The sequence below is a fragment of the Carassius gibelio genome, chromosome A3 (assembly GCF_023724105.1).
Source record: "Carassius gibelio isolate Cgi1373 ecotype wild population from Czech Republic chromosome A3, carGib1.2-hapl.c, whole genome shotgun sequence".
Taxonomy (NCBI): domain Eukaryota; kingdom Metazoa; phylum Chordata; class Actinopteri; order Cypriniformes; family Cyprinidae; genus Carassius; species Carassius gibelio.
Window position 1 is genome coordinate 27,864,913 of NC_068373.1, and position 27,238 is coordinate 27,892,150.

At 37.8% G+C, this 27,238-nt stretch overlaps 1 protein-coding gene across 2 annotated transcripts in view; it reads right to left on the reverse strand.

Annotated features, from left to right (window-relative positions):
* Window positions 1-26,795, reverse strand: part of LOC127955411 (adenylate cyclase type 9) — a 46,154-nt gene extending 19,359 nt beyond the window's left edge. The window contains exons 1-2 of one of the 2 annotated variants that reach the window (XM_052553456.1): window positions 26,317-26,795; window positions 23,387-25,223 (exon numbers count right to left, since the gene is read on the reverse strand). In XM_052553456.1, the coding sequence (XP_052409416.1) occupies window positions 23,387-25,199 (1,813 nt within the window). In that variant the 5' untranslated portion in view covers window positions 25,200-25,223; window positions 26,317-26,795. The remainder of the gene's footprint in view (window positions 1-23,386; window positions 25,224-26,316) is intronic. The other variant, XM_052553457.1, reaches the window with a different exon arrangement.
* Window positions 26,796-27,238: the final 443 nt, after the last annotated feature.

Genomic DNA, 27,238 nt, shown 5'->3' on the forward strand with positions numbered 1-27,238 from the left:
AGATCTCACTAAGGTCATACTGTACAATCTGATTAACCATAAAGGACAGTAACATATACTGCTTTATCCTGATCAATAAGGTTTTTAAAAAACACATGATCAGGTAGCAAAATGAGAGGTCAGTACAGTCAAGACTTACTCAACGCTGGCTAAAACCAGCAAACCTGACCACCTTGACCAGTGCAAAGCAGACTTTCATAAAGAAGACATTAATTCAAATGATTAGTGTTGATTTCTCCATTCATCATCAGCAGCTCCGGCTGTCTCTGAAGTAATCAGACCTTCGACTCAGAAAGTCAAATGAATCCACAGTCGTTGTAAAGATGAAACATCCCCACAGTCTCTCTATCAAACACCTGCTGAATGCATCTATTTTCTGGAGAGAAGCAGGAGATACAAATATGAATCCACAGGGAAGCTTGATGGAGGAAGAGAGAATAAGAAGCATCGACTGTGAGGGTCAATAGTTTTATAGCCACAGCTAAAAGAGTCACTTTACACCAAAATACTGCCAGCTTTATTCAGACAGCTCCGGCTGACAGAGGAACTAAAAACGTCTGTGCCAATGTCAAAGTCTGAACTAAGCATCTGTGTTCCCGTCTTCACGCACGTAATTCACCTGTCAGCAGGAGATACATGAGCTGGCAAAGACCAACAGATCTGACATAAAATCAGTGTGTAGCTCCATATGGGGCCTGGCGTAAAACGCTCTTAAAACTTCATGAATTTTTTATGAGGTTTGAAAATGGGGATTCAATTTGGCCGCTTCACCAAGATGACAACTTTGAAAAAACAAACCCTTGGAGGAAAATATGTGCTGGGATTTATTAGTTTATCACTTTTCCAATGTATTCACTTATATACTGATGCAAAAAAAATACATAAATAAATAAACAGCAAAAAATAGCATATTTCAGTAGCCTACCTGTTAATCTTTTTAGTAAAGTTACAAGACATTTCAGACACAATGAACTGAAGCACATAGGCACTGTGTAAAAGAACAATGCAATGATCTGATAGTGAAACTAGAGTGCAAAATACTGAATTGAATCTATTATGTTTACTCAATACCATTGATTTACACTCAAATGGGGAAATATTGAAGGAAATACGATACACCTTATTTGCCTGGCTCATGAATATTAATTTAAATGAACATTCACAGAGTAGTCCTAACTGATTTGCTGAAAATGTAACATAGGTAAATGTGATGTATTAATTAATTTAAATTATTATAAAATATTTTATTTTACTACTTATATTATTATACATTCATAATGCCAGATTATATTTGCACCAGCTGTTGGCTAAACAAACAAACAAACACACTAACAAACATATGATACACCTTATTTGCACACCTCATGAATATTAATTAAGTGACATAACATTCATCAGTTTATATGTGAAACATTTTGTAAAATTTTATTTTAAAATCTTACTATTATATATATATATATATATATATATATACACACACACACACACACAAACACACCAGTTGCTTTTGTTTTGTGATTGTTTAAGAGGTTTGCCATTTTTCTTTACCATAAATTCATTATTGTGTGGTTTTGTTGTCTTGTAACAAAACAAAAGCAAAACAAAATCAAAACAAAGCACAGGAAAACAAGACAAAACTAAATAAAATAAAGCAAAGCAAAACAAAAAACAAATCAAAACAAAGCAAAGCAAAACAAAACAAAAAGCAAAACAAAACAAAACAAAACAAAACAAACCAGAAGACTACTATCAAGGGAGTTTGCAGGAATACAGATAAGGATGATGAATAAGTAATTAAAGTAACTAAAGAGTGGAAATCAAACAAAGTGAACTAAGAAACACAAACTAAATGTCCTTGGACTGAACTAAACTGAACATAATGGTGAGAACATAATAATAAATTATTAGGTGAAATTATATTCACCAGTTTTGTATAAAACTCACATTTAATAGGATAATAATATAAAACTGAGAATTACAATATTATTAGAAATGTTGTCAAGTTGTGCAGCCCCACAAACAAATAAATTAATAAACACAAATAAATAAATATAATGTTCATAATTTAGGGGGACACTTTAATAGCCTGCCACATGAAAAATAATTAGGTGACGTAACACTCGCCCATAATTCCTATTTGCTGAAATCCAGGCAATCGTGAGTGTAAGCCGAAATATGCTTATATGATCAAACTCTACACTGCCAATGTAACTTTATTTACAAACATCATTCCTTACAAAAAAAGGAAAACGATGCATTTCTCACATTTTAAACCCAGAATCTGCACATAGATCTTACACTGTTTATTTGGTGCTTAAGGAATCGATTAAGTACCAATACAGATCTAGCAGAGCTGGTATGGATTCAACCCTACTCCACTGTAAACATCACACTGACAGCGCTTTTCAGACAGATATCTGACTCCATCTGGGAAGCTGAGGAGAAACAAACACACGGGAGCAACTGTAAAACCCTGGAACTACTCTTTGTTATGTACTGTATGTAGCCAAAAAGACAGGAGAATGACTAATCAAGCAGTGAGTAAGCTCGAGATCTGTATCTCAGACGCTTTAAATGTGTTTCCTATTCAGGGGCTTTTTTTAGAAAAGGTCAAAGAACAGAAAAACACAAAGGATCGCTAATGTGTCACCCTTTCACCAGAGCCATCAAAACAAGCCGAGCTGTGAGCAGACTTCCTCTTCTCTCAGGCACATGACGCTCTGAATGAGCCACAAAGAAACGCTCAGCTCTCCGAATGAGTGACAAGACTGCAGCGCACACATCTTTAAACATGCATGACACTCTCCTGAAAGCAGGCGAGGAGTGTATTGTACTCCAAAATCAAAAAGAAAAACGGAAATATTGTATTTTGTCATCAGACCAAAGCCTATAATAATGTTAATGGTTCTAAAAATAGGCTTGATTTTCTTTATGCAGTTGTATGTTGAGGTGAATAATGACCTGGACGTTTCTTCGTGAGACTTACTCCTTCAGCTCTATTCATGCTCACTCGTGCATGAGCATAGAAGAGAATGGGAACATCACGGATCCATCTTCAGCCTAATTAACAGACAGTAAAGCCTCACCTCACACTAAAACCGCACACATAATTAAAAACATTGGAGCAGGGAAGACAAACGGGTCACATCTCCAGACGTGCTCCAAACCCTGAGCCAACAAGACGGTCAGTTCACACACGGCTCGATGTAAGAGCTCCACCTGTGAGCCAGAGGAGAACACAAGTGACTCTTACTGCATATGATGTACAGCACGAGCTCATCGTGAGAGGTTTTAACTACAAACACCATTTCAAAAAAGTTGGGACACTGTACAAATTGTGTATAAAAAACGAATGCAATGATGTGGAAGTTTCAAATTTCAATATTTTATTCAGAATACAGCATAGATGACATATCAAATGTTTAAACTGAGAAAACATCCGGACTAAAGAGGACAAGGACAACTCAAGTTGTTATCAGCGCTCAGTTCAGAAGCCTGCATCTCTGATGGTGTGGGGTTGCATGAGTGCGTGTGTCATGGGCAGCTTACACATCTGGAAAGGCACCATCAATGCTGAAAGATATATCCAAGTTCTAGAACTACATATGCTCCCATCCAGACGTCGTCTCTTTCAGGGAAGACCTTGCATTTTCCAACATGACAATGCCAGACCACATACTGCATCAATTACAACATCATGGCTGCGTAGAAGAAGGATCCGGGTACTGAAATGGCCAGCCTGCAGTCCAGATCTTTCACCCATAGAAAACATTTGGTGCATCATAAAGAGGAGGATGTGACAAAGAAGACCTAAGACTGTATTAGACAAGAATGGGGCAACATTTCTGTTCCTAGACTTGAGCAGCTTGTCTCCTCAGTCCTCAGATGTTTGCAGACTGTTATAAAAAGAAGAGAGCATGCCACACTGTGATAAACATGGCCGAGTCCCAACTTTTTTGAGATGTGTTGATGCCATGAAATTTAAAATCAACTTATTTTTCCCTCAAAATGATACATTTTCTCAGTTTAAACATTTGATATGTCATCTATGTTGCTGTTTTTATTCACAATTTGCACAGTGTCCCATTTTTGGAATCAGGTTTGTACTAATTGTTGTATGCATGTGTACACATTTAAATTTTAATAAACCTGATTATATTAAAAATGGTTCTCATAATTTAAGCTATATATATATATACATACATACATACATACATAAATGCATATATATGTGTGTGCATACATATAATATGTATATTATATACATAAGTTTAATACATACATGAAATCATTAAATATAATTGTACGCTTAATAATTACTTTGAAAGTATGAGTTGTATAAATATCTTAAATTATGTGAAAATCATGCAGTTCTGGAAGGATGTAAGGTGAAATAAATGACAGAATTAAGGTAAACAGTGTCTTTCCTGTGGACAGTGGTTTTTAAAGTAAGAATCTGTGTCCTGCTGCAGAATGTGTTCTTCTTCTCCCCATCACACTCTGACTGACTGAAGGTGAGGAACACTCACTCTGAAGACATGGAGCGACAGCTCTGGATGAATAAGCAATGACCGTGCTCCTGAATCAGCCCTGCTGTCACTGCCTGCTGTCACCGGTCATCTTTTATCATTAAATGAGACTGTTTTATGATTCATCGTTTCAGTGCTTCAGACATTTTGCCTGAGGTTGCAGGAAAAAATGAAGCAAAGGCAGAGAGCGAGTAGACAGAGATCAGTGCTGCCGCAGCTCCAGATTCACTCAGTTCTCATTTAGCCCACTATTTCAGCAACAGCAAATCAAAACTGACCCATTACGTTCTTAATGCATGATCTTATTGTTCACATTTCGAGATTTGAGACTCAATAGACAGTTTTTTTCATTAAAAATATGACTATTTAAATAAAATAAAATTCAATTATAATAAACCATAATCTTTTAAGTGCAGAAATCTCACCTTTTTTATGTATGATTGACAAATATGTATCACATTAAGTTATCGGTCTAAAACCCACAAATCTTAAATTTAGGCCTAAATAGTTTTTTTTTTCTTTTTTTGAGTTGAGGTTGCACTAATCTAAGAACTTGCATAGGTCAAAGAGCACATGGGTCAAAGGCCAAGGACAATAATGGTGGATGTAACATGTCTGTCAATTAATTTACTGTATACTTCACACCTGCATAGCTACAGATGGATAAAACAAAACCGTGTCCATTTATCTTTGAATATCAACATAAATGCATCAGATTATCAAAGTAATATGGTTTGCGAATGCTGCTTCACTTTGACCTGAACAACTGCGTTCAGTTGTCATTCCTTTAGAGATGCCAAGATGAATTGCTGGCCCAGTCAAAGGCTTCTAACACGCCAAGTCATTTATCCCAAACGGATGCTCCACACTCCTCTGACAGCTGAGTAACAGAGCGATCGATCGCATTGATTATGGGGCAAGTCTTGGCTGAGCCCCATCAATCTCTCGTCTCTGCCTTCAAAAACCTCTTCTTTCTCGGACACAGAGAGAAAGAGAAGTGTGTCAGAGAGTTCTGATACTCGGGCCTTTTTTAGGCTTTCCCTCAGGAGCGAAGCTTGCGCAAACTCTGTGTACGTGTGCGGAAAGTGGCTCACTGAATCAGCATTCCTATACTGCAACTTTACAGCTCCTATAGCCACCATCAAAGCAGCTGGAGAGAAAGAAAGAAAGAAGAAAAGAAAGAAAGAAAGAAATAACCTTTGGAAAGCAGAAGAAATTAAATGAATGTTTGTGAATCGAAAATCAGAACTATTATTTTACTTCAATGGCAAGTGAAAAATGTATCAACGATGAGATTTGATAAACCAGTACGTTTATTATGTTTATACAGTTTATTTTGGTCACCAAGACAAAAAGGGAGTTGTTTTAAAAAGATTGTTCTCTTTTCAAATCAAAAATAACATTGAGTATCAGTGCTGGGGGTAACGCATTACAAGTAACACGTGTTATGTAATCAGATTACTTCTTTCAAGTAACTAGTAAAGTAACACTTTATTACTTATACATTTGCAAGAAAAAAAAAATCACTTTTTAGAATAAGTAAATGTATTCAGCCCAGGAGACCAGAAGTAATTCTAGAGTAATGTAATGCATAAAAGCAATGCAAAATAGTTGCTTGGAAGAGAGGGGGCGGGGTCAGCAGAGCTCATTAACATTTAAAGAAAGATGCTACTAAACTGTGTGCTCTGAAAAAAGCTGTTTTCGACAGGGTAAATAAGGTGTTTTTTACACTACCATTCAGAAATTTAAACCAAACTGCTTTTCATTAAGACCCTAGAGAATCATATCAACTTGTGGAAAATGACTTATTTCACCAAGACCATACGACTCTTTATTTGACTCTTTATTTCTCATCATTAAACTGTGGTATATAGATTCCAGTTCACTCATGATGTTCTGTGTGGGTGTACAGTAGCCAGGTCTCTTCCTGCAGGCCAACATGATGAATATCCCATCAGCTCACCCACACTACTGTCTGTGTTTCCATTCAACACCCAACAACTGATTTGTCCCTAAGAGCACAGAGCACAGAAACATACCACATCACACCTTTTCTGTCCATCACTCTGGCCATATTCACAGGACAATTGAAGACCCTGACCCCGTCCCAGAGCGCCAAACGGGTCGATGTCAAGAGTTCCTCAATGTCAACCATGCTTCATTTTTTTTAATTAATTTGTTTTAGTTTTGCTTAAAAGCATAACTATCAATAATTTGCACTAATAATGATTTTTTTTGTATGCTATGCAGACAAATGCATTCACTTTTCAGCTCATTAGACATATTCTAATCTAAGTGCTTTCAATGCAATTTACACAGCCATCAGAACAGATTCATTTGGTAATACAACACTAACGGTTTCACCACACTGCACAGATAACTAGAATAGTTATTTTATTCAGAAGGATACAATTATACAATTTAAAATGTATATTTAAATAAAATGTATATCATATATCTATACATAAAAATATATTTTCTTTATTCATTTATAATTTATTAATATACATTTTTCTTCATATGTTACTATAACTTTTAAAATATTAAAAGATGTTCTTCCACCATGCTCTATAAAATATATATTAGTTAAAATACTAATTTATTTAAAGTGAACCTGACTGAATGAACGAACGAACAAATGAATTGATTAATTTCTTCTTTTTCTTAGTATTTCTTCTTTTTAGTATAAATTATGAACATATTTAATACACAATGTTTAAGGTATTTTCAGAAATGGCAATCACTTTCATTCTACATTCTAAAATATGCTAATGAGTAATTCATACTTTCTTAAACTAAAAGTCACTTCCTGCTTCACATTTGCTAACATAATTCAAGTTCAATTTCAATTCTAGTAAGGTACTGAATTAGAATTTTGAAGGATAATTCAGCTGTGAATATAACACACAGTACAGTCCTGGTCTGTTTGGTCTGTTTGGGATGCAGGCTGAGCACTGGGACAGGTGGGCCGGGCCGGCAGGTGGGCTCATGTGCCACGGTGGCGGTGCCAACAGTTGGATCTCAACACTTCCAGTTGGATCAGTAACCGGGGTGGAGAGGAGGGTGGGGGTGTGTTCCTGTGTACATGGCTGTTTCATTAAATCACACCTTACAAATTAATAACAGTCGTCTTCCGCAGATGATTTGAGGAATCGATCATGCCTGGAGCACAAACACCGCGGGACGATGGTCAAACTGAGCTTAGTGGTTAACTCTAAGCATGAGCAGTAACAATACTGATGTTTCCTTATGCAAGCATCTCTAGCAAAGAGCTATTAAAGGAGTGAGCCGGATGAAAAATGAGTTTGTTGATCCCTGAAGTTTGCTATAAACAGGGAGCAATATAATGGATGGATACACATTCTGCCAGAAAACCACAAAATAGCAAGATGTTAAATTAGGACAGGGACAAGATTTCTCAATTAGAAAGTAAAATACATGATGTACTTTGCAAAAAAAAAGAAAGAAAAAAGAATAGATTTTATTACTCTGTAGTTTTATCTTGTTTTCCAGTACAAACATTTAAACATTCTTAAATCATAATACATTTACTTTAGAAGTAGAGCATTATTTGCTCTATTACATGCTTAGTCTTGGTTTTTGAAAAATGCATCAAAATTAAGTGTTTATGCCTAAAACAAGACTATATATATATATATATATAAAGAGTACTTTTAACCAACTGACATATAGTTTTTTTTTAAGTATAAACTTAACATCTTATTTTTTTATTTTTTTGCAATGTAGGTTAAAGTAAGATTAGCATGTATATTTAATTAATAAAAACCGGTTTATCCCACTGCCTGTCAAAATCAATGAGCAATTTTTTATGTGCTTCATAACCTTGAAATTAAAGAGCATGAAAATAACGAGACTCAACATGAGCTTCTTAACCTGCTGAAAACTTCACTGACATATTCATAAACAGGACCCTAAAATGAAACATGGGTCATCATTTACTGATCCTCGTGTCATTCTGAATATAAAACAGAAGATAAAAAGTTATACAGGAGAGAAAAAGATGACAGATTTGTCATTCCCGGGTGAACCGAGCCTTCTAAGTTTGCATCAATCTTTTTGAGTTATGACAACTTCAAATAAAACTAGATAAAACAGTTGGAAGAGAAAACCTAGCCAGAAAGTCTGAAGTCACTTTAATAGCTCAAAAGGATATAAGTTTGAAATAGTTGTACAAGTAGTTTAAATAGATAGCTGACGGGCACAGCATGCATAGAGCATGCTACATGTAACTTAATTAGCATGCAAATTTGATATTCAAGTACCAAAAACTTATTTTATTTTACAAAAAAAAAAAAAAGCCTCGTCACCTTTCTTTGTCTGCGTGAGCATCGAGTCTGAAGACGAGGTGGTGGGAAAAATAACTCTCCAATATTTTGAACTCCTTTCAACCACTAGCTGTCAATATTACACACTGCACCTTTACCATGTGGCAACAGATCCCCCCGAATATCTTTTTGGAGTGTAAGCAGCACATCTTCAGTATGTTATTCCCCAGAGTTAAACAAACACTAACCAGCATGAACTAGTCAGGACCAGAAAGGAAATTCATGCAAAGATGGTCATTCCAGCAGAGTGGTGTGACCTTTTCAAACAAAGGTCTGTTTTTTAATAATTTACACTAGCAGATGCCTCACACATGGCATTATGTTGCTGAAGCTGCTCTCAGCGAACAGAAAGTGGGCGAGTCAGTTGAAACAAATGCTTATATTTAGTGACCGCGGCTCTCTCAGGGGGAGGCCGAGTGGATATTAGCCCATCTGCTGATGTTGCAAGAGGTTTTGTCAACTCTCTCATAAGAGCAGAGGGAGATTTTGGGCTGAAACAGCGGGGAGACGCTCCTCAGCACTCGGTCGGGGGTCTGGGATATTCACAACCAGCAGATGAAAGCTGCTCAAGCTGTGTGTGCATTTCACTGGCAGCTAATAATGGATTTCAGCTTAATCTCGCCTTTCTCTCTCTCTCAGGTACTCTAGCAATGTCTTGTCCATAAAGGGCATGCTGGGAATGGTGTTAAAGGAACAATTCAACCAAGAATTAATGACATTATGAATAAAAACATAGTGTCACATTACTAAAAAAAAAAATCAGAGATATTAATATGAACTCAAATGATCTGCGCTGCAATACACGTTGACTTTATAGCGCTTCACTCTTACTTTATCTCAACTATTGACTCGCTGTATATTCCTCTGAACAATAAAGAAATCCTCAATCAACAGTGTTTAAACGGACTGTGATGAGAAGCAGGAGCCTGATTTACTTTGCAGTGTCAATAAATCCTGTGCTCTTCAAACAGTCAAGTCAAGTAGCGTATTTGCCTTCAGCCCTCCCACTATTTCCCGGTAAACACGGCATGCATTGAGGAAAACACATCCTTATTTGGACTCACACTCGTGTTTTTGAGCGTGTAGGCAGATGTTGAGGGCTAAACAAACTACTCGCCATTCAAACAATAAATGCACCATCATTACAAATCTGCTCTATCGTCCACTGAGCAGTTCCTCTAGGTGGTCTAACCATCAAATAGAGTGATATTTGTGCAAATTAAATTGTGCAGTTTCAAGTTTTCAAGATCTTTCTAAAACATGCATCGTGTATGCATCATTCATGTCTGTCGATGGATATGAATTATGCACCAAACTTTATTAGTTACGATAATTGGTTCCAATCTCTAACACCCTAGTTAGTGATGCATGCTACTATAATTATTCTCAGGTTATGATCGATAACCAATATGATGAAAAAGCTATATGTAAAAATTATTTTTCAAGCTGATTTTTTTATTAAAAAAAAAACATTATACAAGAAAATACTATTTCAGATTTTCTACTTCAAAATTTCATGTTTAATTCACTGTTACTTGAAATTTATTAAATTATTTGTGAAATTTACTAACTTATTTCTACACATTGATTTTTCCCCACAAGGCCTCTTTCTCGGTCTAATAAGGTGATTACATGCAGGAGCTCTATGATAATGCTGATGCTCAGTTCATAAACACACACACACACACACACACACACACACACACTGTCCTTGAATGCACTGCTCTGACTATCTCTCCTGTATGGCCATGGCTGTTAAGCAGCAAGGCCTCTTGGGAGATAAGGAAAGGAAAAACCGAAATACGAGTGCAACAGTGAGTAGATACGGGATACGAGCTCTTTTTACGGATCATTGTGAGCGCAATGAAAATGGCATAATAAGCTGGCATATTCTTTGGAGCTGCCTGACAGATACAGTACAGATGCCACGGCCACCATCAACACACAATCACACTTTCATTAGGATAGCATTAGTCACTGCATTAGATTGAAATACATAAATACATGCAAATAAGTGCAAACCTACATTAAAAACAATTAAACAAATTAGCAAATTAATAGAAAGCAAATAAGTAAATAAATAAATTCAAACGAACATATTTAAAAAATTCAAAAAATGAATAGCAAATAAGTGAATAAGCTAATAAATGTATTAATATATAATTATAATTTTAAAATATTTTTTTTTTTTGCTTGTGCTGCCTTGATGATTCATTTTCGATTTTTCTACTACTACAAGTCTATATTTTGTAATTATCTCAAGACATTTTTCATCCCAGAATAAGCTCACAGACTACAGTCACTATGACGTATGGAAGTGACTATAAATGAGAAAATATATGCAGAAGTCAACACCAATCAGAATTCAGTATGCAAACAAGTACAAGAAAGTAGACCAATCAGAATTCAGTATGCAAACAAGTAGAAGAAAGTAGACCAATCAGAATTCAGTATGCAGTCTTCAATAAGCTGACATCATCACTGTTGGTTATATATAGAAAACCTGAACATTAAGTCAAACTTTAACCCCCTGGAGTTGATCAACGCGGATACGTGTTTTGTGGCATCTGCTCCTGAAAGTCCTGTTTGTGACTGTCTTAGTATAAATGTGCAGAAAAACCAAAACCAGACCTAAAGCCTCGTTGACACTCACAGTGAACTCTCAGTTGGCAGATCTCCAGAGTTCTCTTTTGCTAGGCTCTGCATTTGACAGAAAACGAGCACCTCTCGCACCAGAAATCTTCTGAAATAAATAATTCACAAAACGAAGCTTGGAGTCATATAATATATGTCAAGCAATCAATATCAATTTAGTGCTGCCTCGCACTGTAACAAATCACCTCAGGATATCTATCAACCAATCAGAATGAAGAATTGCATAGTGTATAAATCCATTTAGACAGGGGAAAAGCATGCCGAAGCGCACAAACACTCAGAAAACAGACAGACATGACAGAGAAAGAACTGCTATTTGTCTGAGAGAGAAGTCAACAACAGGCAGGATTGCACATGAAGCATGTGTTAATTATACAGCATGTTGAAGCAAATGAGACCTTTGACTAAATACAGCAGCAAGACTGAAGACAATGTGCACCGCGCTCACTCGGGGAAGTATAAGCCTGCGTCTATGTATTTCAGCACACAAACGGAGAGAAGAGCTCCTCTGAACTGTGGGAAATCTTTGAGAAATCCTCCTGAACGCATGAGCCGAAGCGCTCTGGAGAAGAGCCAGAGAGGTTTAACCTCCACCAGACACAGGAGGCCACAGCCCATAATACGCTCATCCTTCAAGCTCGCTCGCTTCTAACGCTTTTACTGCAAGTTTTCATAATACTAATGTGATTTTTCTCATTTATGCATCACTGTTGATATCACATATCTTTGCAAAATTAACTAGTATGTACATTTTCTTAAAGTAGTATTAATTGTGTTGCTGCACAATGCTATGATAGTGTCTGAATCATTTGTTTATGTATTGTATCTTTTCAATTAATCGGTTAAACTGAATCAGAAAATGATGCATTCACGATTTAGACTGAACAATTTGTTTACAAACTGGACTAAATTAATTCAGATTAATTCTCGAATCAACAGCTCACTGACTCCTTAAACTAAGAAAGGTCTCTTTCTGACGTGTCTGATTCATAATGAATATTTATTGAAATGCTAAAAAGCACCACAGACTCAACAATACATACAAAAAAAAAGAAGACACATTTCACCTAAAGTCTCAAGTAAGTGCTATAGATGTAATGTCATTCCTGTGTGCAGTTTTCTCCAGGTGTTGCTCTATTGAGTCCACACATCTGTGCAGCTTCACGCTTACTTCAGAAGGGCCTCTCATGGCTCTCATCCCTCCAAAGCATCTCATTTTTCATTCACACCGCCATCTATCATGTGACCTCCCCGCAGAGCGTGCTAATGAGGTATTAGCCGCTGAAGAGCAGGATGATCGTGTGTTCATGCATGCTGAATCTGGGAAGGATCAATATGGGATAAGAGTGTTGATAAGAAGAGCTAAGTAACTCTGACTGTATTTATCACACCCACGTTCCCTCCGACGCTCCAGATGAAACCAGCCTCTCCACAGCCACGGCTGACACGTTTCCCAGAGAGATCAATGCGTGGATGCTTTGTGGATGCCACGCAGGACTGATGTGGGCAAAAGCATAGAAAGTCCCATAGAACAGCATTTATTTGAAACAGAAATATTTTGTAACAAATCTCTAATCTAATCTCATAACCTCAACATAGCCAACAGTCCAACACGTTTCACAGCAAATCCATCGTCCGCTCAGATCCGAGCAACAACACTCACCTCAGTTCCTTCTACAGAGATGAAGGGCCAGACATCAGTGTCTTCAGCGAGGCCTGAGCTGAAGGACTGTGGAAATAAATGACAGTGAGTGGGGTCACACACATTGGCTTTCCACAGACCAGAGCCTGTAATGACGCCGCAGTGATTTACTCCATTCATTACAGTGAGATACTGCCATCTTCTCTCAAAACATAAGACACCGGCGCACAGTCGGGACGCACCTGTCACCATCAGGTCAATGAATCCAATAGAGCTCCTTAAACAGAATGGAGCTCTAGACTTCATCTATGATATTAACAGACGTGAACAACAGACAGGTACAGAGTTTTTTTCCAGCACTGATTCAAATTATTTAGTGATAAATAGAATAGAAATATACTCTATCAGTTTAAAAGTTCATGGTTAGTAACTATTTACTGTATAAATTACTAATTAAATTAATTACAGTAAATTAAAATAAACTAATGAAGAAGTGAAATATATCGCTCTCTCTCTTTTTATATATATATATATATATATATATATATATATATATATATATATATATATATATACACACACACACAAAAGATTTCAGTTTAAAATATTAAAATATTAACAGTTTTTTTATAATAATAAAAAATTTAAGAAACAAATGTAGAAAGTAATTTTGAAAGTGTCAATCAAATCAACCCTTTCAAAATTTATAGTTATAATAAATGATCATAAAGCCACAAATCAGCATATTAGACTGATTTCTAAAGATCATGTGACACTTAAGACTGGAGTAATGATGATGAAAAGTCAGCGCTGCATCACAGGAATAAATTACATTTTAAAATATATTTAAATTGAAAAAAGCTACTTAAAATTTGATTTTTTTTTCTGTACTTTTGATCAAATAAATGCAGCCTTGGATGAGAATTAAAAAAAAAAATCTAAGTGTACAATAAAATTTATTAAATGAAATAATTCATATTAAATTTATTCATAACACCAGGTGAAAATGATTAATAAAGTAATCATTTTTTTATATTTGTATTTATTTCTAAATAACATTTATCCTCATTTAATTGTAAATATTGAAAAAAAATTGTTATAAATATTTTTTATATAATATGGTTTTATATATATATATATATATATATATATATATATATATATATATATATATATATATATATATATATATATATATATATATATATATATTTCTTAATCAGTTTTACCTTTGATAAATGCAATTTCTTGTGCTTAAGAATTTTTTTTTTTTTGGCAGATTTTCTTTCCTTGTTTTTTAACTGCCAAGCAAAACAAATATGGTCTGATTGCTCAATGTATGTTTTCCACTTATTTGTCTTAATGTCTGTAGCATAATACACACTGACATTTAACATGTCCTAGCTAGGCATGCACAGATCATAAAATGGGTCTGACCCGTGGGGATGCGACAGCTGCCACACACACCTGAGCCCAGCGGACGGTGGCCTGGAGTCAAAAACAGCGCGTCTGACCTCTGATCTGCAGTGAAAGACAATCCAAGTGGTTTATATGGCAGCAAGCGCTCATATCAGCCAGGCTCCAGGTGGCTCTGATCACATCCGATCGCCTGTAGGTGACTTATTATCATCTAAGACAAAAGCTTTTCAAAACACTGCACTTGAGACGTCATCGCACCTGCTCACTATCTCTCCTCGATCCTTCAAGTGCACAGGCGCTGAAGACTCGTCTGATTAGGGTAGAACAGGTCGGCTGGCTAATATTACATCTCTCTGGAGTGTGAATATGGGGTACCAGACATGTCTGTCGTAAGCGATAAAGAAAGAGTCGTGCTGACTCAAGACTTCGTACAGTTTTTTGCTGGACTTTTATGCTGAGCTGTGGAAACGATACGCGCTCTCGGCTCATTCCACATAAAATCTCACATAGCGGAGCAACTCTCCACGGTCATTAAACTTACAATGACGGCTAATTATGAACAAAGCTACACTGTTGGCTACAGAACATAATTAAGTTTTGGATTTGTGCTCATTTGTTTTAGCAGCTACTGATGAAAGATAACGATGAGGAGGGAATTAGGTCTCAGCTCCATCTCTCATACATGAGCACCACATTTAATTGCTAAACATACTGCGAGTTGTGCCATACTGTAATGTCTAAAGCATATAAAATGAATAAACCAGTTCAAAATAATGATTTGTGAACCCAATATCTCTCTGGACGGTTGGCATGAAGCTCTGGATAATGTTATACACAATGTTCAGTTTCTTGCACAAACTGACTTTTTCGCTTCATAAGACCTCGGTATATATCGTCAGGAGTCAGGGATATTACTTTGGACGGCCTGAGGGTGAGTAAATAAACAGCTTATTTTATTTTTTTGGGTTGAACAATCTCTTTAATGCTCATAATATATAACCAAGTCCTAACCTGGCCTGGTTTGAACCCGGGTTAGACCGAATCATGACGTGTGGCTCTCCTGAACAATCGTGGTGCCCTTGAGCAAGACACTCAATCACAGGTCACTCAAGGGGAAAAAACATCCACTAAGTGACAGATAACATCTTGTCCATGGCTGCAGAACACTGGCTTTGCTAATGCAGACAGTGCAGGGACAAGAGGAAAGAGTCTACGTCAGAATGAGAAACAACTCTGCCACTTTTAATTTTTCATATTCTATTAATGGCTTTATGAGAACATACTTGGAGTCAGTAGGTCAGGACAGTGAGGATGGTGTGCAGTGCTTCTCCGGTCACCTTCAGACGCTGTACAATCACACATCAAAGAGCAGCCGCTCCCTCGGCATGCTGGGAATCAGTGTCACAGCAGGATGTATTTACTCGTAGCTGTCTCATTAGCTGTCATCACAGCTGCCGAAAGAACTTAGGTTACCTTGTCTTAACAGTTGACTAGCTCCTTGACTGCCCTCATCAAGAATACCTGGGGAAATATGACTGATCATTTTGTCAAATGGAGAAACATGCTTTTTAGCAACAGATTGTGCAGCTAGCAACAGCTGCTAAATGACCTGCGGTAGCCAGACAGACGTTGACCCCTTGTTCTTAACATTGTTATTTAGTAAGACTTAAAACATTTCATTAATATTTTGAAAATAAAGACTTTTTTATATTTTCCATTTTCATTTCAAATTTGAGTTAGTTGTAGCTTTTTTTATATATACAATAAAAAATATCTTAGTAGTTTTTATTTATTTGTTTTAGTTTTATTTTATTTTTGCAACATGAAGGATCATGTGACACTGAAAACTGGAGAAATGATGCTGAAAATTCAGCTTTGACTCACAGGAATAAATTACATTTTAAATAAATATAAAATATATTATTAAATATATTCAAATAGAAAACATTTTAAAACCATAACAGAATAAAATAAGTAATAACAATAAACAAAAGAAATAATATTTCATAATTTGACTGCGTTACTGTTTGTTTTTGCTCAAATAAATGCAGCCTAGAGACGTCTTTCGAAAACATGAAAAAAATCATACAACCCAGTAGTGCAATTTAATTTGTAATGTAAAGAAACATATTAAAATGCAATATAGAACCATTTCTAAGACTTCTGGTTCCTATTATATAACACACCTCAATAAATATGTGTATCAGTAGATTTTGAAATTGACTTTATGGGATGATATACTGTTAAGTGTAATGACAATCTGAAAACTGCTAAACATTAGGTAGAATGATTTATCAATCTATAACTAACGCTATCTCACAACTTCCTAAGATCGAACCGGCAACTCTCAAACCACTAGTTAAGAGTCCTTAACCACAACACCCACCACCACCCCATCAACACCAAATCAATGTCAAAGTCTCCACTTCATGATAAGAGGCTGGGACACACGGAGATATAAACAAACAAATCTAAGTTGATCAATTCACAACCTACGCTGCAGTTTGGGGAACTGAATTTTCTGAATAGATGACAGCAGCACTTCTGTGCAATTATGCAGATTTCTCCAAAACTGCCTGAGAGAAACAGCGCAGAGGAACGTCCTCTGGCGTCCATCACATCAACACATTATATGTAACCATGCACCACAAAACCATCATAAGGGACATTTTTTGGAAATTGAATAAATTTTTAATAAATAAGCTTTCCACTGATGTAAAGTTTTGTAGGATGATACAATATCTGAGGTGCAAAGAAAAATAAAATAAATCTAAATATTGAGAAAATCACCTTTAAAGTCATCCAATTTAAGTTATTAGCAATGCATATTATTAATAAAAAAATAAGTTTTAATATATTTACAGTAGAAAATTTACAAAATATCTTCATGGAACATGATCTTTACTTTATATCCTAATGATTTTTGTCATAAAAGAAAAATCTATCATTTTGACCCATACAATGTTTTTTGGGCTATTGCTACAAATATACCCCAGAGACTTAAGACTGGTTTTGTGCTCCTGGGTTACATATGGCTCCTTCGCTCTCCCGCTGGACTGTTATTGCCTTCATTGCTCCTTGTGAAGGTCACGTCGCCACACTGTCAGTCCTCACATCGAAGGCTGTTCTACAGTAGCACACGCACACGACACAACGGCAGCCGTCGGATGAACGAGATGAAAGTGAAATGAATGGAAATGGAGTCATTTGCAGATCAACAGAGAAGGATGTAGGATATTAATCATGGGCTTTCATTTGAACAGCATTCAATCGAGCATCTGCAGAGGTTTAGGTGAAACTAATGGCCAATTATTTTATGCCAACATAACTGATTGCACAACCAGAACAAGGAGTCAGAAAAAAACATGCACTGAGAGAAGAGAAAATAACTGGATTTCAGGATATGGTACAGGCTAGAATCAATACTACCTCAAGATGGATTTGAACTACAGAAGCAAGAAACGAATGACCCATAACACACAGCACCCACACTAAAAATCACTCTGAGTTACCATTGCAATGCTTTACCTGTAAACATCCAAGCCTTTTGCACATTGTTTTGAAGAAGATATAGTTTAATGTAAATAGACAATAATTTTTGCAGTTCTATTACAATCTCTGTTGCGATTAATTGAAAAACAATCCTTTTGAAGCACAAACCAAGTGGTTGCTCTTTCAGCCGGTATGATTTTATAGGAGGTCACCGTCATGTCAGTGACAAAAATCAATGCCTAGCTGTACGACGCACACAGCGGGGTTTATGGAAATTCACAATATATTGATTGATATGCAATCAACAGTCTGCAACTTTCAAATTAACACATGCAAGGCATATTATTAACTAAGACCTAACCAGTGCTGGAGATACGAACGAAACGGTGTCCAAATACAACTGACGAAACTAGCAAAAACCATCATGCATGTAGCTGAATGCTAAAAACTTAGCCAAAAATAGATATGTATTTTGTGATAGCATTACAATTATCAACGAAGAACAAATACATTTACATTAAGTACAACTAATAAAATTAGCAAACACTTTGAGTTAGCTAAAAATAAAACTAACGTTGCGAAGACCAACGTCATTCATTTCACAACCACACTGTGCTAGCATTTAAGTATTTACCACACTATCTCTTAAAATGCTAACCATTTAAATAAGCTTATGCATTAAAACTCTGTTTAAAAAAATTAAAATGTTTCACACTAGAAAATATTAATGAAAAGTTACTAAATTAAGGTGACGCAGCATTAAACCGACAACCAAAACAAATACAATTTATGCTAAATACTGCCGTTTATATAGCTGAATGCTAAAAAGTTAACAAGCTAGCAAGCAGGTTAAACTACAGTCAATCAGTCAGTCATTGTCACAGAAACCTGTTATTTGATTACTGAATCATTTGACAAAAACAATTTATATAAAGGGAACCAATCAGTAAAATTAATAAGACTTAGAATAAGTCATGACAGTTTATGTAGTAACGCTAATTATTTAAAAAAGTAGGTTGCTACTGCAAAAGCTACTCTGAAAACAGCAAAGCTATGTTCACGCTAGCTTTACAGTTACTAGCATAGCTTGAAGAACAGTCATAACCTACTTTGTAGTTCAACAGGCTGCGTCTCCTAAATTGAGCTCACATGAAAAATTGTGGGCCACAAAAATATGACCCATATTCTTTCATCCGCAGGAACTGAAATACCTGGTAAACCGAGTGTTTGGACAACTCGATGTTAAGGGAGGTGGGACAGCTCTCAGAAACCACGGGAGGACCAGGGCACAGTCAGGTACTTTCCAGGGAAATGGCCAAAAATAGCCTCCATTTCCACTCAAACGAACACTCCACACAACAGGGGCCAGAGCACACACACACACACACACACACATGCGCGCACACTCACGCAGTGGGAAGTCGTAAGCGCCAGAGGGAACGGGATGTGGAAGGCACAAAGAAACATGGCATCATGACACTCAAGAACACGTGCTATGAGGTTATTTTATTAAAAGCTTTAATCTCTCATCATGGAGCCACAAGAAATACACTTGTTTTCCAAAAAGCAGCCAAACGGTCAGGTCTTATCCTCCCTTGGGCGATGCTTTGGCTGGTGTTATTTATCCGGGGCAACAGTTATGACTATTCTTATTTTTGCTATTTATAAAGCAGACTGTGGTTTTTTTGGAAGTGCACCAGACGGCATTGTGGAAGTGACTTATTCACCGCTTGCACACAATACAAGAGCACGTGAGGTCAAGATATTGTTTTTCTTGACTAGTGAACTGGAGGCGACTACATACATACAGATTTATCATTCCCTCTCTATTTACTGCAGACCTGTTTTCCTAGCATGAGCGTTGACGATTGATGGTGGGTTGTTCCTGTTGTGCAGTAACAGCTCAGTATGTCTTAAAATTAAAAAAAGATTTAGATTTATAGTAACAAACATGGATGTTTTAGAGTGAGACACCTTCACGGAATCCATCAAATCTGTTGCTAATGCTGTTGTTGTTTTCCCACCAAAATGATATCACTTCCTGGAAGATGATGTCATTCACAAGCTTTTGTTAGGATTTACAGAAGACTGAAATCAAAACAGGATGGAAGGTGGAATTTGAGGACACAGTTAAAACAACAATAACTATAAAGAAAAAAAAAAAAAAAAAAAGTTTCCATGAAGTGAATTTTTTTTACATTTTAAAGTTGATTTGGTCTTTTAACGGTATGGCAAACAAACTGCTTTTAAAGCAGTGCAATTTGTTTTATATATATATATATATATATATATATATATATATATATATATATATATATATATATATATTTACTTAAGTACTATATTGTGATAAAAGAAATTGAAAACATATTACAATATTTTTTTACAAAATATAATCATTTGTATTAACTTACAAACTTGCAATATTGTGATATATATATATATCTGACTTAACTTCACAAAAGCGGAAAAAAAGTATTTTAGCAGTACACTAGCATATTGGCTGCTGTAGACAACTTCAAAGCTAACACACAAGGACTGAAAACTGAACTTAAACACCCAGTTTAGATTCGATGGGCTCTTGGTTTCCTGGTTTGATTTCACATAGACATGAAAATGTACTGCACAGTAGGAATGACCCATGTGTGCTGTTTTTGTTGGTTTGCGCAGCTTGATTTCACCAGCAAATTGAAAGACCTTGCAGCGAGAGTCAGCAGAGCCAACACTTTCATTTAAACACATGTCCAATTCAAAAGGACATCGGCATCTGACGGGAGATTGCAGTTTTGTGATTAGCGTCCAGGTCGGTGTGATTTACTCCAGACCTGGCCAGTCTCTATTCCCAGGTCTGCCAGGTTTCCACACGAGCTCTCTACTTTCCTTCGGTGATTTACGTAGCTACTGCGAGAAGCCGGAAGATTTTTGAAGTCTCTCTCGACGGAGAGCACATTCAGTGAGCCTGCAAATCCATGAGGGTAAGATAAATCCTGAATACATGACTCCGGAGTGGGAAAATTAAGCTTTCAGCCAGTGAACGAAGAAAAAAAAAAGCCTGAAGAGGGGCAATCAAATAAATACAAGATATGAAGGAAAGAATGTCGCCACTTTAATCATTGTGTTGATGATTAAAGAACGGAAGTCATAAATTAAAGCTTCAGGCCTCGGGTCCAGTCGGTGTTAAACCGAGCGAAATTAAACTGCAGTGAATTCAACAGAGTTCAATGGTGATAGGAAAAGAAAGGTTGTTATGCAATGTTACACTTAACCTTGCTGTACCATTATGAGTCATGTAACTGTATAAAAAATAAATAAAAAATACAAAAATACCACTATGATAGCAAACCTATCCACTAGGAAAGATTACAGTACAAAAACAGAGGCTGAAGGAAAGAAACTGAGAGAAGAACTGACAGATATTCAGAAACGAGCACCATGGGACCATTTTAAGGAGGCCATTTTACCCTTTTAAACAAAGGCAGAGGGAATGACAGAGTAAAAAAAAATGAGGCAGCGTTCCTCAAGAGACTCAAATCCTCTCTGATTGAGAAATGCAATGAAGCGAGACTCTCAGGGGCGACAGCCGCATCGTCATTTCAGGTTGACCTGCAGGACCTATGAAGACACCTGCGATGCCACGGCCTGATGATGCGGTGACAGCACAGAGATTTGTTCTGGCACAGCGATTTCAGTTTCGCTAGTTGAGTTTATCCACTCAAACAGGCGTTTGGGATCCTTCAGTGCTTAGATATTAGCACGGCAGATAAAGATGTCAAAAATCCTGTGAAAATGCAAGGGGCTTTTTTTGACGTGTTGCTCTTTAATCAAGAACAATAATAAAAAAATAGGCTTTAATCCAATCTGCGTGGTAAAGGACAGATGCCACTTTGCTAATCTTATAAGAGGTTTAGTCGTTTGACCTGTTATCAATCCTGTCAAAATGAGAATTCCATTTTATATTAATTACAGTCTGGCTTTCCACATTAAATGGAGAGGATCTATTAAGTAACCGTAATTATGACCTGGAAGGATTAATAACAAGCTGGGACATTCATATTCTGTACGGAAAATATAACACTCAGCTCAAGTACTATTAACAAAATGAAGGAACCATTTGCATAAGTTAATTACATAAAAATGCCAGCCTTTGGCCACATTTATACAAATGTCGATGCCTTGAGAATCCAATATTTGATATAAGTGAGCAGACCAGCCATTACACCAAAGGAAAGCTAAGCCTGAAATGCAAAATATGCAAAAGAAACAAATGTACAAATATAGTTTGCATGCTAACCTTATTGTCATGCAAAAAATGTTGCTAATTTGCAAATGCAAATTTTTCTTTGTTGATTGGTGACCAGAAAGCGCATTAAATTAGGACATAGAGGAAATTACAATCCTTTTGCAAAATGACTATACAAATCTCCAACTTGAATCTATTTATTAGCTATTAAAGGGTCAGTTCACCCAAAAATGAATATTGTCATAATTTACAGTGCAAATATTATAGTTAAACATATCATAAATAATACATTTAAACTGAAATACTAAAATGACAAAAAATTTAATGGAAATATAAAATAATAATATTAATGTGTTGTTCCATATACATGCAAGCCCTTTTTCTGTGGGAAATATCTAAATAAATGTGGAGACTTTTTTGTGTTCCACAGAAGAAAGTAAGTCTTACATATGACACAACAAAAGTGTTGGTAAATGATGAGAATTTAAATTTTTGGGTGCACTATCCCTTTAAATGAAAGGAGACATTCATAAACTGCCAGAAATGCATCAAATACAAAATACGTTAAAATAACAACAAATGTATGCCAGCATTGCATCACATGCTAACATGACAAATTTGCCACTTTCAAATGATAATTTTGCTTTGATGACCACTGAATGGAAACATGTTCATGCATAGAAAATGACAGGTCTTTTCTGAGGAAAAACTGACTTCACAAAACTCCAATATGAGTCCCTTTCTGAAGCCTGTGGAAAAGGTTAGACAGCATGTGAACGACTAAAAAAACCAGTTCTGAAAACCAAATATGTCACAGAAACCTCAGGGGCAAAGATTCAACAAAACGCTTTGACAGGTAATCCCTGAAGATACTGACAATACGCAGGCTGAAGAGTAAAGTTTCAATGCAGCAAAGAAACTTTTCACAGCCAGATGAGCCAAGAGCCAAAAGTGTCTTACTCAGTACTCCTAAGCACGATTTCACAACAAAGACTAAGCACAGTACTAAACAAGGAAACATGCTCACGTACTACGTGTTAGGCATTAGAAATGCACATCTTACCTTTAAGCTGATCTGCAACCACACTTGGTCCAATCCTTTCTGGGACTCGGCCATCTTCTCGCAAGTAACGGTCATCCAAGAACTTGTCCGTGGCCTCCGAAAGGTGAACCTTCCCAGCGACACCCAACTGCTCCATGAGATTGGCTAGGTTGACATCATTGGACCAGACGTCAAATTTAAACCGCTTCATGCCAAGGATCCCGCAAAGTACAGTGCCCGTGTGGACGCCAACACGCATGTTCACCATCTCCTTTTTCTCTTGACAGAACTGCTCAATGGCCTGGATCATCCCAAGCCCCATCTCTATGCAACAGTAGGCGTGATCATCTCTTGGTTCGGGACAACCAGCCACACAATAGTAACAGTCTCCCAGCGTGCTGATTTTCTCGCAACAAGTGAGCTCGCACAGGCGATCGAATCGTCCAAATAAGTCATTGAGAAGTCCCACCAGGGCGTGTGCCGACTTGTTGGCGCTCATCTTGGTGAATCCCACAATGTCCGCAAACAGGATGCTAACCAGCTCCATGCGTTTCATATTAAACGGCCGAAAGATGATCTGACCCCGAGGAATCGACGTCTTCTTGCGTTTGGTGCTCTTAGGACTGGAGGCGCCTGCAATGGCCGATCCCGTCGAGTAGCGCTTCACCGAATAGTCACTGTCATCGTCGCCCTGCTTCATGAGCTCATCAGCCACCCTACGAGGCATCACCGAGTGGATCATGCGCTCCTTCAGGGCCTTTTCCACCTCCAAGTCTTTCCCATGCATGATGGCTTGGCCGACCTTGAGAAACGTGCTGCGTGAACGCACTTCAGACATAATAAAAAGATGGATACCAATGACGTGGGCGCAGATATGCAAAATGGCCCTTCCAGGGATCAGCCAGTAGAGCGTTTCCAATTGTTCCTCAGAGGAGTTCCTCCAGCCATTGCCTTGAATCAAGTGCATCCAGCCAAGCGTCTCAAAAAGCACTGAGTAGAGCAGGCCGAGCAAGAGCGAAGCATACAAACGGACGTGGAGGAAACTGTACAGCAATGAAAGCACCTCCATGCCTAGAGAGAAGGTGCCAACTGGGGATAAACAAGGGGCTACTGGACCTCCACTGCGGATGACTTCAAATGTCAGGTTTTTATCCTCAGGGCCAGTGAAGTTGCCTGTGTACTCTTCATCCTTTAAAGGAGGAACATTAAAGTCACTAAATCCTGGAGTCTGGATCTGAGGTGCAAGAGTGAGGGCAAATGTCACCACGATGAGCAACAGCGAGGCTTGATTGTAGCAGTGGACGTAGAACCGGGTGAACGTGAAGACAAACAGGACAGAACAAAGGAGTAGGAAGGAGGCCGTGGGCAATAAGAAGGCAGTCCGTTCACATCGATTAGCATTAGAGATGAAGAACAGTCCCCAGAGGAGGCTGGCTGCCACCAAGTACAACAACACACAGCGGAAACGTCTTTGTGTCTGAGGGAAGCATCGCTCGCGGCAGGCTTCCTCCAGAATGTTGGAGTCAAACTTGGGGTTCCAGATGTGTCCAGCCGACCTCTCGAACAGCTGCGGCATCTTCCTTTGAGTCCGGAAACCTTTGACCACTGGCTTGCGGATGGCAGATTCGCCGGAGCTACAGCTGGAGGAGATGCTGTACTTGCAATGTTTGGAGCCCCCGATGATGCTGCACATGGCGCTGGCGCCCAGACTCCCACGCTGCTGTTTGTGTGGTTTGGTGCCGCTGATCCGCACGGACACAGCACCATCGCCGCCGGAGTCGCAGCTTACTTCGCTGTTGTGTAATAGCAGATGTTGATGTTGAGGAGAAGCCATGATACCGTTCAGATCAGAGGCGAGCTGGGAGAAATGCAAAAAAATATATATGAAAATAAGGTGCTTGGATGGAAAAAGAATCAAGAGGGGGAAACAATTGGAGGTTGCACCAAACAGCTCTGACAACTAGATGACAAAAAAACGTACTCATGCATTTAGACAGTTCTGGGATTGTAAGATTTGGTTATTTCACCTCATGACGTCAATAGTGCATTCTTAGTGGCTCAGAGAGGTTCATCCAAAGCGCACACAATCTTTTGACTTACTACAAATGAATCAAAAATGTTCTCTTCACTGATGAATCAAAGTTACATAAGAATACCACAAAAACGAAGACTCAAGTCAAGGACTGTTTGCTTTGACTCCTTAGGGAACTTCTTAACCCCATTCTGATGTTAAGTGCACCATTTTCTCCATAAATGAGCCATTATATTGGTTTTCAAGAAGCAAATTGTATTTATGAGACCACTTAGAGGACTGTCAGCATTTATGCTTGACATAAGTTATGGCATTTCTTATATCTAACACAGTTATGCATAATAAAGTCCAAACACACTTGATCAAATACACATTTAAAAAATCCAAGAGGGGATGAATATTTCAAAAAAGTCCAAGAGTGACCAAAACGAAAAACCCAATGTGTTTTAACATTATTTTCTTAAGAAAAAGAACTCAACACGGTTTCCTAAAAATAAACCTTCCGCCCTCTTTTGTTCTTCAGATTCAGAATAAGCGTTCATCGGAGACTCCGCGTCCTGTCAGACGCACATAAAGGGCACAACAGCGTTAATGTTGTTAAAAACACATAACAATTCAACCAGTCTTCTCTGTAAAACGGCCTGACGCGTTAATATTCTCTTGACTGGAGCACCGACCTTTCCTGAGTTCCCACTCCGGATCTTGCAGGCGCTTCTGAATTAAAAATAATGCAAAAATTATGAAGACTGCGCATATGGATTAACTTATCATTCAAGATGCATATATGACTATATGTCCAGTATACTCCTTTAGACTTAAAACACTGTGAGCTTAATTCAGGTCCGGCTGTTTAAAACCAGTTTAAGCCGTTTATATCAATGCATGCTGTAAAAGTGCTTCAAATGAAGAATGAATTCACCTTTATGGTCAGAAGTCATTTAAGTTTCCTTTTCTCGTAGAGAAAACAGAAAGTCCGCACTTCTCTCTCCATAGACACACATTGGTAAAGTGCCTCTTTGGTTTCTCTTCAGGACTCATTTCCACGGGCAGCTTTTCCTGTGATATCCAAACAACTCTATTTCTCAGCCAGTTCCTCTAAGTTCCCCATCAGGGCACAGCTGGGCACTGCTGACACATGCCAGTGTCTCGCGCGTATCATAGTTGACTCGTGTGCTTTCGCGCGGCTCGGGTGCGCCGGTGGCCATCAGACATCAGTGCAGATCTCCATCTGTATTCGCAATCCGACGCGGTGTCTTTACAAGTCCAACAGACGCTGGAAATACATTGAGAGGTGGGGATAAACGCGTGCGTGCACGCTCTGGTGAGAGAACAACAGAAGGGTGGCGAGCACGCACGCATTCACATGGAGGTGGGCTCTTCTCAAACCGCAGTGTTCGCGTCCGAGCGCGTCACCGAGAGCTGTCAAAACGGGGTGGAAGGGGGGAGGGGGGTCCAATCAATGACGTGTAATGCAGGGGGAGACACAGCTGTCATATTGAGAGCAATATGAAATCAACCAGACCAATTTAGCTTTGACACCTATTTATAGGTTTATAAACACATTTTCTTTCCTATCTGTCTGGTTGTTTTCATTGTTTTGACACACAGACAGACACACAGACAGACAGACAGACAGATAGACAGACACACAGAAAGACACACAGACAGACAGACAGACACACAGACAGACAGACACACAGACAGACACACAGACAGATAGATAGATAGATAGACAGACAGATAGACAGACAGACAGACACACAGAAAGACACACAGACAGACAGACAGACAGACACACAGACAGACAGACAGACAGACACACAGACAGACAGACACACAGA